This window comes from Neoarius graeffei, chromosome 12 (genome assembly GCF_027579695.1).
Source record: "Neoarius graeffei isolate fNeoGra1 chromosome 12, fNeoGra1.pri, whole genome shotgun sequence".
Taxonomy (NCBI): domain Eukaryota; kingdom Metazoa; phylum Chordata; class Actinopteri; order Siluriformes; family Ariidae; genus Neoarius; species Neoarius graeffei.
The window spans coordinates 13,299,763-13,311,887 of NC_083580.1; the positions used below are offsets into that span (position 1 = coordinate 13,299,763).

The 12,125-nt window shown below is 41.4% G+C and overlaps 1 protein-coding gene across 1 annotated transcript in view; it reads left to right on the plus strand.

Annotated features, from left to right (window-relative positions):
* man1b1a (mannosidase, alpha, class 1B, member 1a) overlaps window positions 1-12,125 on the plus strand; it is an 80,013-nt gene that overhangs the window by 12,582 nt on the left and 55,306 nt on the right. Inside the window, exon 2 of the mRNA XM_060935542.1 lies at window positions 1,492-1,622. Within this exon, the coding sequence (XP_060791525.1) occupies window positions 1,530-1,622 (93 nt within the window). The 5' untranslated portion in view covers window positions 1,492-1,529. The remainder of the gene's footprint in view (window positions 1-1,491; window positions 1,623-12,125) is intronic.

The following is a 12,125-nucleotide window of genomic DNA, read 5'->3' on the forward strand; positions in this document are numbered from 1 at the left end:
TTTTACGAGCGGACACGGGGTTGCTGGAACGGTGTCGGGCGTTGAAGCAGCTATCCATGGCGGCGATGAACTTTGGTTTGGTGTTGGTATAGAGGTGTCGGAGCGGGACCAGAATTTGGCTATAAATACGGGGAGAAATGGACCAGGAGCTCATTTGGAATCAAGCTGCCGTTGAGTTCAGACCTCATCTATATCGAATTTGCTCAAAGTTACAGTAAAACTGTATCACCATGGATGCTGAGAGACTTGCTATGATTGGTGCACTAGTCCAGCAGCAGAATCAGAACCTCCTCAGATTGCAACAAGCTGTTGACAGAAGGAGAAGAGAGAGAAGAAGGAGAGACAGAGTTGTGTGGGTCAGACAGTGGATACTGAGAAGGCCTGAACATGGACTGTATGACAAGCTGATGGTGGAGCTTCTGTCAAAAATCTATCAGAACTTGTATCAAAACGATCCGTTCAGCTCCGTAGTCACAAGCGGTATGCCACTAAACCAACTTTATACCCCCGCCGAGCCAAAGCCCGCATGCGCAGAACGCCGCTTACCAACGCTCGCGTCACCGCTAAACCAACGCTCGCTACTGCTAAACCAACGCTAAAGCAATGCCGGCTTCAGCGGTGCACCGCTAAGCCAACGCCTGTGTTTTCGATTTTTTTCCCATTTTGTGCGCGGTGACGAGCGTTGTCGAAATTTGGCCCCCCCCTCCCTACCGTTCAAGGAACGCTCCAGCAAAGTTCGGGCGGTGTGACCGGGGCCTAACATTTAATTTTGTGCTGGAAAACGAACATTTGGAACTCTAAAATGTTTTTTGTGCTGACTCAATAATGTAGAAGTCTTTTTTTTTTTTTTTTTTTTTAAGTGTGTGTTTAATTGTGCTGTGTTTTAAGTGTCGTCTGGATTTGGTGAAATTTCCAATTAATGCAAATCATTCGAATCAAAATAACAATAAAAAACGTGTAACCATTTCTACCTGAAGGTGAAGTTGGAAATCAGTTCAGATTTCTACGATTTCAGTCTTTTAATATTTTTAAAAAAGAGCGCACTTCCTGTACTGCCTATAGAGAGCTTTGTTGCTGCACTCAGCTTTGTTCTGATGTAGTTTCATGACTCGGATGCAAATTTCTTTATGCATTGGTTCCTCTGCACTCATTTCTTGTGTATATACTGTACATTGTGACAAATTGTGTGATATTTTTGCTCTTTGGTTATGCTGTAGACAGATAAAGAAGATTACTCTACTCTATATCATCTCCACCTTTTCCATCCCAGTGTATCAGAGCTGGTGATAAATATAATCAGCAGATTTGTTTTTCCTCCCCACCTCATTTTTTATAAACTCCAGCGGTTCTATTGCATTGCTGTAGAAACAATAGCTAATCTGCTCACTTTATTAGGAGCTCAGTTGCTCAATAAAATGGGCTGCATTTAAGTATGTTCTCCTCGTTTCTCACCTGTGCGTGTCATTTGTCTACTTTTTTTTTCCCTTCTAGCTCGGTATCTGTGAGGCTTGGCTTGTTCAGGAGAAGAAATGTATTCAGTACAGAGGAAGGACTTTGTCTCGGTGACTCTGGGAGAGCGCAGCTACAATAACGGAAAGCACCGGAAGCAGTCGTGCTGGAGGGTCAGTATGAGAACGGCTCTGCCTTTGTATCAGCACTCGATCATCCAGTCAGGTTTTTTTGGGTTCATGGTCATGGCATGCTGAATGATTACACTCCTTTTCATGAATAGCCAGGTTTTGCAGAATTTTAAAAAAGTTTTTGTGCTTGAAACAAATTTGAAAAATGCATTGAATAGTGTAAATTGTGTTTTATCCTTAGCTTAGGTCTTTACGGGAAAATATCAGACCGAGGTCTTGACAGTATGGCTCAATCCGTACAAAAAGACAGAGAACTGATATTTTCCCGTAAAGACCAATCAAGCGAGGTTAATAAGGAGTTTATTTTAGGGCTGTTTTAGTTTAGTTTTTTTTTTTAATTTCTAAGATCAAAATAGACGGTCATTACATATTATGAGGTGTGACGCTGCTTTCAGTCATGTCAATTTGTAAAGGGGTTGAGTCAGGCATGCAGAATAAACGACTAGAGGTTTGAAAACTGAATTTCTGTTGACGTTTAGCGGTTTCTGAATGCTCTTTGAATAACTCGGTGACTCTTGTTTGTCTTTTGTCTTCAACTCGTTGAATATCATGCTAGCTGAATGGAATATATACACCACTCAACACCAGCCAATATTATTAGTGTGCTTGCTCCTTCGGCTGCTGTGTGCTTGCCAAAGGTAAGCATGCTATACATAGTTTGCACATGACGTCACAGAGTCGGGGATTCCCTAGTGGCGGCCATCTTGTGGGTCAAGCTTACCATACGGGTCACTGAGCACACATTGTAACGCACAAGTACAAAGTCTTCAAAAGAACCCAAGCAGGCTATTTAAAGCTAGCAATGGTGCACACCAGTTGTATTCACGGCTGTCGTAATAGGTCAGATGATGACGTCAAGCAGAGCTTTTATGGAATTCCCACTGTACGGGAGCACGAAGGCGAGCAAACAAAGAAACTCAACATACAAAGGAGAAATCTATGGCTTGCGAGAATCAACCGCAAGGATTATCAGCCTTCCAAACACAGCAAAGTCTGCTCCGATCATTTTATAAGTGGTAAGTTGTTTAAATAAACAATCAATTGTGTTTAAGTTTGTTTTTGGAAACCAAAACATCGTGTAAACAATCTCTGGAGAATGCCTAACTGGAACCGCTGGCCTATAAATTGTCATATTTATCATAACAAACACAAAATGTAACAAGCCTACATACCAGTTAATTATATTACAAAGTATATACTGACATGGTACTGTAATACCACTAATGGATGTAAAATTTGTCATAAATCAACTCGATATTATACACACACATATATTTATATGCAGTGTTGAGAGCTCTAAAATTCCAATGTTTACATACCTTGGCTGTAATTAGGACACGACTGTCACTTGTTTTTATATGGTGGACTTCACGGACCCAGCCACAGACAAAATAATTGTATGACTCCAGCGACTTGTATGCTTTGAGGTCGTCAAGTGTGTAGGCACTTTTACTATTCACGAAATAGTTCACAATATCAGGGTACGATATGGATGGCAGCCCTGTATAGTCACTTGAAAATGCATCTTTGTCCACTTCGTAGGGGTCAATTCCCCCAATCAAGGCCAGTTTGGCTGCATACCGTTGTCGTGAGATGTCGTCTAATGTATCTATATACTTCTGTTTGCTTGATTTTTGCCGACATTGATCTTTATTTTAGAAAACTGACTATATAACTTCATAAATTCGTCCGAGATAACGTGGCCGGTAATGGCGATGGTCCGTTTTGTTTGACCCACAAGATGGCGGCTGGAGGGCGTTCCCCGGAATGCCGTGACGTCAGTGAAAACTATGTATTGTTCTTCTTAAGTTTACTTATTCTGCCTTATTCCAACACGTTTTTTGGATCCACTACTCCTCCTAGGGCGTTCGAGATAGAGACACCATTCCAAGTCTGAGACGTCTGGCCCGAAGTGGTGTAGTGTGCTTGTATACAGCTTTTGGATCAACGCGCCCGTTCTCTTGTTCTTGTCATTTTTTCTTTTGTTTTTTTCCCATAGAGAATGAATAGGGCTCATGAATCGAATCGTCCTACTCGGACACACTCCATCACAGATGCACCAAACCTCATGTGATACTTCAGGCCAACTCCCCCGACACATACATGCAATCGGTTCTGACCCGCACTCATATTTTTCCTTTCTTTTTGCTCATCCCTTTTTCCTCCATAGGCTTGCATTGATTTTTGGCTCCATTGAAAATGAATGGTGTTTTCAGGAGAAAAACTTTCACTCTCCATCAATTTTTTTTAACCAAGTGACCCAACTTCAAGAAACTTCACTTGATGCCTCAGGCCAAGTCCCCGCACAGATCCATCCCCTCATCTGAGACCTGCACTCGTCTTTTCCTGGGTTTTCATGCATCTCTTTTTACCTCCATAGGCTTCCATTGATTTTTGGCCCCATTCAGATGAATGGAGTTTTGCTCAGTAACACTTCACCACACATCCACCAAACTTCATACGCCACCTCAGGCCAAATCACCATCACACGCACAATATCGGTTCTGACCCGCACTCGTCTTTGTCTTGCCTTTCATCTGTCCATTTTTTCTCCATTTTGCCGCTAATCACTGGAAGCTTGACGGAGTCATTCCTCCCTTCCCCCATAGGTGATGATGCATTTGGCGAGGATCTGCTCATTTGAGACTTTGACAGCAAATCAACTTCAACTCAATGGCCACTTTATTAGGAATACTTACATGCACACACGATAGCAATTAGCATATAAGCATTCACATGTTACCATGCTAGCGGTTAGCATGTTACCCATTACGATATCATGCCTGCTGTTAGCTCGCGAGTTGTTAGCATGTTCACCATTAGCATGTTATCATGAGAGTTGTTAACATGTTAGGATTAGCATGGTAGCATGCAGAGTTCGCATGTTTGCTGCTAGCGAGTTCGCCTGAGCATGTTAGCATGCTAACTGTTAGCATGTCACCCTCAGCGTGTTAGCATGCTAAAAGTTAACATACTAGCCATTAGCATGTTAGCATGATAGCTGTCAGCATATTAGCCTTAAAGTGTTAGAATTTTAACAAATAGCATGTTAATCATAAGCATGTTAGAATGCTAGCAAATAAGACTTTTATCCTTAATGATTTTATCACATCTCGAAAGCTGGACTTTCTTTTTATTACTGAAACATGGCTTAGGGCTGGCGATTTGTCCTCTTTTGTTGAACTATGTCCTCCTCACTATGGCTTTTTTAACTCTCCTAGGGTATCAGGCCGTGGTGGTGGTCTGGCAACAGTGTTTAATAAGCTGTTTAAGTGTAGGTCTTTGCCTAATCAAACTTACTCTACTTTTGAAGTTCAGTTGTTGTTGATTACTGCATGCTCTCCAATTCTTTGTGCTTTAGTGTACAGACCTCCTAAAGCCACTAGTGGTTTCCTAGAAGAGTTCTCTGACCTTTTGTCCTCTATGGCCTCTCGTTCTGAGAAGCTACTTATATTGGGAGATTTCAATATTCATGTGTGCTGTCCCACTAAACCACTGGTCAATGACTTTTTAAATCTGATTGATTCCTTCAATCTAACTCAGTTAGTATCTGGCCCCACACATATGAGAGGTCACTCACTGGACCTGGTTTTATCACTGGGTCTCTGTACTGCTAATGTTGAAATCACTAACACTACTGTGTCTGATCATTACCTGATTGAATTTGAGTCCTTTTGGCCTATTCCCACACTCCTTCCTCTTCAACCCCATCACCATGCCTGCTCTATAAACTCTGCCACAGCTGCTCATTTCTCTGATCACTTTGAACTCACTCTCCCTGTCTCTCTGAACCTTTTGTCTTGTGACACTGAAGAACTGGTCTCTCTTTTTAATCAATCCTGCTCCCTGACCTTGGATCAGGTAGCCCCTTTAAAATTAAAGCGCCCTAAGACCAATATGACCACACCCTGGTTGAATGACTCCACACGCGCCCTCCATCGTACCTGTCAGAGGGCAGAGCGAAAGTGGAAACAAGATAAACTACATGTCTCTTATGAAATTCTTCAACAGCGTTTAAAAATGTATCAACTCTCTGTTAAGGAGGCAAAGGCTGATTACTTTGCCCAGGTGATAAATGCCCAGGCCCACAGGCCCAGGGTACTTTTTAAAACTATAAATTCATTCCTCAATCCTGCTGTAAACCCTGCTGATACGTCAATTACCTGTGAGGAATTCTTAGAATTCTTCATTGAAAAAATTGACAAGATCAGACTTAATATCTCACCAGTAAACTCCCCTCCGTCAGAGACCCATGAGCCAGTCAGCCCTCTTCAGCTCTTCTCTCTGGTATCCGCCTCTCAGCTCTCTGATATAGTGTCTCATCTGAAGCCTTCCTTTTGCCCCTCTGACATCATGCCCTCCCGACTCTTCAAGGAAGTTTTTGGTATACTCTGCCCAATTGTATTAGCTATAGTAAACTGCTCCCTAGCTAACGGTATCTTCCCCTCTAGTCTTAAACACGCAGTAGTTCAGCCATTACTAAAAAGGCTCTGTTTGGACCCCAATGACCCTAAAAACTTTAGGCCCATCTCTAAATTACCCTTTCTCTCTAAAATCTTAGAAAAGGTGGTTTTTCAGCAGCTCTCCTCCCACTTAAACAACTTTAATATTTTGGACAAATTTCAATCTGGTTTCAGAGCCCTTCATAGCACAGAGTCTGTACTACTCAAAGTACATAATGACCTCTTGCTTGCAGTTGATTCTGGTACATGTGCCATTCTCCTCCTTCTAGATCTTAGCGCTGCATTTGACACTATAGACCATAACATCCTGTTGGCGCGCCTACATGATAAAGTTGGATTGCAAGGCCCAGTCTTAAACTGGTTTAGGTCCTATTTGGAGGATAGAACCTTCTGTGTCAAGATTGGTAACCAGTCTTCCTCTTCAGCCCCAAATAAGTATGGTGTCCCACAAGGGTCCATTCTAGGCCCCCTGCTCTTCTCTCTTTACATGCTGCCCCTAGGTTCTATTCTCAAGAAGCACAACATTCAATATCACTGTTACGCTGATGACACTCAGCTCTACCTGCCCTTCAGTCCAAACTGCTCTTCTACCATCAACAATCTGTTCAGCTGTCTTGAGGACGTTAAATCCTGGATGGCACACAACTTTCTACAACTAAATGAAAGTAAAACTGAAATAATATTATTTGGTTCATCCCCCACTGTCACCAGCCTTGGCAATGCTTTTCCTCCTCATCTACCAGACACACAGAATGTAGTCAGAAATCTGGGCGTTCTGCTTGACAGTTCGCTAACTTTTAATAAACAGGTTAATGCTGTGGTTAAAGGCAGTTTTTATCAGCTGAGGACCATAGCAAAGTTAAAACCTGTTCTTTCCTCTAAAGATCTGGAAATAGTCATCCATGCATTCATCTCCTCACGCTTAGATTACTGTAATTCCCTTTACACAGGCATGTCACAATACAACATTAATAGACTTCAACTGGTACAAAATGCTGCTGCCAGGCTTCTGACTGGCACCAAGAAAGGGGAACATATCACACCAGTCCTAGCCCAGCTCCACTGGCTTCCAGTGAGATACAGAATTGATTTTAAAATTTTACTTTTTGTTTTTAAAGCACTTAATGGTCTAGCACCACCTTATATTTCGGAACTTTTGATTCCACACTCTGCACCCAGATCACTTAGGTCACAAAATCAATCACTCCTTACCATCCCTCGCACATGCCTCAAAACCTGCGGTGACCGTGCTTTCTCTGTAGCTGCTCCAAAGCTCTGGAATGCCCTCCCGCCATACATTAAATCCTCCCCTACAATTGCCTCTTTTAAATCCAATCTGAAGACTTACTTGTTCACACTTGCTTTTGAGTCAAATTGAGGTTTTGTTTTGTTTCTTTTTTACTCCCTTATTATGGTGCTATTGCCGCGCTTTCAATGATTAATGTAAATATGTGGGTCTGATGTTTCAGACTATTATTGTTTTTATCTATGCCTTAGCTAACATTGTGAAGCACTTTGGCTCAACCCCTGTTGTTTTTAAATGTGCTATATAAATAAATGACTTGACTTGACTAGCTGTTAGCATGTTATCTATTAGCATGTTAGCATTAACATGTTAACATGCTAGCTTTTAGCATGTTAGTATGCTAGTTGTTAGCATGTTGGCATGCTAGCTTTTAGCATGATAGCTGTTTTGCTACAGCTCAGCAAGCACATTTTGCATTTTCTCTGCAGAAATGCAGTCTAGTTTAAATGTCACTCAGATCCGTGATGTTTCATATGAAAAATGCGAGTTTTTCAACACGAGAAGATAAACTACACGTCTTCAAGCCAACATGTCATTTCCTTTTTATTATATCGACACATTCACAAACAAAAAGTACCTAAATTTATCAAAACAATTCATCGATTTCCTCACGAGTGACATATAGAGAAATGTCACGGTTGACATTCTTGATGTCCCGGATGGAGCTCGCATGAAAAATACGTGTGGCGTTGGAACCCCTTTCTTGTGAGGCAGTGAGGAACTGGGAACAGGCCCGAAAGTTCAAGGCGTGCTTTATTTTAATGATCACTTTTCAGTGAGTCGAGAACACATGGCTCACTTTTTCCTTCCTGGACATTTGCAAGAGGCGCGGTAATAGACAGCCAGTAATGAGACACAGGTGCAGAGGTGGACAAAGTACCCAACTTCATTACTTAAGCCAAAGTACAGATCCCGCTGGTCAAATGTTCCACTGATACAAGTGAAAGTTGTCCAGTAAAATTTTTACTTAAGTTAAAGTACTGAAGTACTTGTTTTTAAAAATGCTTAAGTATTAAAAGTACATTTTCTGTCAACATGTTGTTGTATTATTGACACAACGCCTATAATACCTCATGTCTCTGAAGCAGCCTACTGGATTAGTTTGTGAATTCACAAAATGAACGCATGCTGTGCCATCATGGTGGTTTAACGTTAAGCTAGCTAGTCAGTGAAGCTCCACCTGACATGCTAGCAAACTCTTTTCAAACTCGAAATCATATTGGGTAGCTAACGCTACTAGAAAAGAAAGCTTTCTACATTGTTTATTTGGCAAGACTATGCTAAAACATATTCCTGAAAGCACTTCAGATAAGCTAACGTTAGTCATGTTAGCGCAACTCCGTTTTTACATGCTAACTAACAGTGTCCAAGTTAACTAGCTATGTGTTAACATTAGTCGTGGACAAGGCAAATCCATAGAAAGTCATTTGACTAACCAGACTGCATAGCTGTTGCAACCTTATCGCTAGCTCTAAAAGCACAGACAACTTCATTGCAAGCTTTCTCTTGGAATAAAATGTTTACATCCCTCAATATGCTTCTGCAGGTTGGATGGCGAGTTTTTGGAGGCCGTGATGTGGTTCGTTTTTGGCAAACAAAGCAAACATTTAAAACGAAATGAATCTTTAATCCTTTCAGAAAACTGAAACATGGGTTCTAGGTATGGCCATGGGCCCGAGAAGAACCGCCTCCTTCCATTCTGCCATCAACTGATCGAGTTCAAATAACGCTGCTGAGAAATCACTGAACTTGATTTTATCCAGTCTGTGGATGAGACGTGAGCCTAATGATTACTGATCGGTCGTCTCAGTGTCACCTGCAAAACCTAAAAAAACAATCATGTTTTAGAAAAGAAAAGAAAGAATGTCCACTTTCAAAGCTGCTTCATAGTAACGAGGACCTTGATAGAAATGTAGTGGAGTAGAAAGTACGATATTTGTCTTTTCAAATGTCGTGAAGTTAAAGTCATAAGTTTCCAAAAAAATACTTAAGTAAAGTGCAGATACTCAAAAAGTGTACTTCGTTACTGTCCACCTCTGCACAGGTGTAACTCATCACATGTTACCTGCTGGTTCAGCCTGACTCCTCGCAGTTCACAGCCGACGCTCGACCACACCTTCGCTGCCACAGGCGTATTTCTCAGTAAAACGCTCGTGTCCATATAATAAATATCGACAGATAGATACGTGGTTGTCTCATGAAATTTTTCCTATCCGCTTCCTTTTATGTTGTGGTATGAGTGGGCGAGGACTCTTTGTTGATTAGTTCTGTCTGTGTGAACGATCCAGTCCTGCTTTCTCCATTTTCTGCTGATTGCCTTCATTTTTCTGTCGAGACACCTGATTGCCTATTACGTTATTACAGTCCCATATCTTCTAACAGTGATCGTACGTCCTGCCTCAGTTTTAATTAGACGTTAGTTTAATATTGTAGTTTTGTTCAGGATAACGTTCAGCATTTATAGCAGAATTGGTCTCCACAAGTATGATAGGTCGTAACAGACGAAAATTATGTACTCTCTAATTGTCATCTTCGGAATTATTGACACCCTTGAACAGGATGGGTAGAAAATGTACACGCTACCTTCTAACTCAGTGGTTGTTCTTTAGTTTTATTATTTTCTCACATATTTTCAAAACTATGTAATTGTGATAACACATGGAATCGTGTGGTATACAAAAAAAGTGTAAATAAAGCAAAAATGTTTTATATTTATAGCCACTTTTTGCTTTGAAGACAGCATTGCACACTTTTGGGATTCTATCAACCATGTTCATGAGGTAGTCACCTGGAATGGTTTTCCCAACAGTCTTGAAGGAGTTCCCGTATAGGTCGAGCACTTGTTGGCTGTTTTTCGTTCACTCAGTGGTTCAATTCATCCCAAACCATTTCAGTTGGGTTTGGGTTGGGTGATTGTGGAGGCCAGGTCTTCTGATGCAGCACTCGTTCACTCTCCTTCTTGGTTAAATAGCCCTTCCAAAGCCTGGAGGTGTGTTCTGGGTCGTTGTCCTGTTGAAAAAGAAATGATGGTTAGATTAAGTGTAAAACAGGATGAGATGGCACGTCGCTGCAGAATGCTGTGGTAGTGATGCTGATTAAGTGTGCCTTCAGTTTTGAATAAATTACCAACAGTGTCGCCAGCAAAGCATCTCCACACGATCACACCTCCTCCTCCTCCTCCTCCTCCTCCTCCTCCATGCTTCACGGTAGGAACCACACATGCACGTACCATCCGTTCTACTTTTCTGCATCTCACAAAGATGGTTGGAACCAAAAATCTTAAATTTTGACTCATCAAACCAAAGTACTTCCAAATTTCAGATCTCCACTGATCTAAGGTCCGTTTCTTGGCCCAAGCAATTCTCTTGTTCTTATTGGCCTCCCTCAGTTGTGGTTTCTTTGCAGCAATTCAACCGTGAAGGCCTGATTCATGCAGTCTCCTCTGAACAACTGCTTGAACTCTGAAGTATTCATGTAGGCTCTAAACTGATGTGCTGTTAATTGGTGATTTCTGAAGCTGGTAACTCTAATGAACAACTTCTCCTCTGCAGCAGAGGAAAGTCTTGGTTTTACTTTCCTGAGACAGTCCTCATGAGAGCCAGTTTCATCAGAGCGTTTGATGGTTTTTGCAACTGCTGTTGACGATACATTGAGTTCTTTCAATTTTCCAGATTGATTACTTTCAGACATGAAGGCCAATGATGGATGTCATTTCTCGTTACTTAGTCAAGCGGTTCTTGATATAATATGGGTTACTACAGTTGTGGTGTGGAATAGGACTATTTACTGTATTTTTATTGTTTACTATTTACTGTTTGATCTCAAACGCATTAAGAAGGCAAGAAATTGCACTAATGAACATTTGACGAGGCACACCTGTTAATTGAAAAGCATTCTAGGTGACGACCTCATGAAGCTGGTTAAGATAATACCAATAGTGTGCAAAGCGTCATCAAGGTAAACGCTGGGTACTTTGAAGAATCTAAAATATCAAACATTTGTTTTTATTTTAACACTCTTCCCCCCACCACCACCACATAACATATGGAACATACATGGAGTTATGTGATAGTTTTGATGTCTTCAGTATTGTTCTCCAATGTAGAAAATAGTCAAAATACAGAAAAACTTATGACTGAATAGGTGTGTCCAAACTTTTGACTGGTACTGTGTATATAAATTAGTGCTGTCAAGCGATTAAAATATTTAATCGCGATTAATGTCGCGACTGTCATAGTTAACTCGCGATTAATCGCAATTTAATCGCACATTTTTGTCACATGAAAAACCATGTAATTCTCTTATCAGCATAAAAAAGTGAATGGGCTTGCTCACCGTTCGAACTACGGGGGTACTCGGGGGATCCGAGATCCCCTGAAACAGACATGAGATCCCTTGAAAACATGATTTGGGAAATGTTGGGGGGTCTCTAAAATATTGGCAAAATGATGTTTATTGACATAGCAATCATGTGTAACGGGAAGCATTTGCATATCCAAAGTGAGCGCGCGATGGAGAGCCGCGCTCTGAGACAAGCGCAAGCACCCCCCCCAAGGGAAAAAAAGGGACCCCCCCCCGAAAATATCGGCATAGTTCGAACACTGGTTGTACCAATGTTGTTGTTTTTTTTTTATTGCAGAGCATAACACGTCTTGTCACAGCCACTGCAAAGTCAGGCTGGAGCCACGGATGGGAAAAGGAAACCTAAGCCAAGCA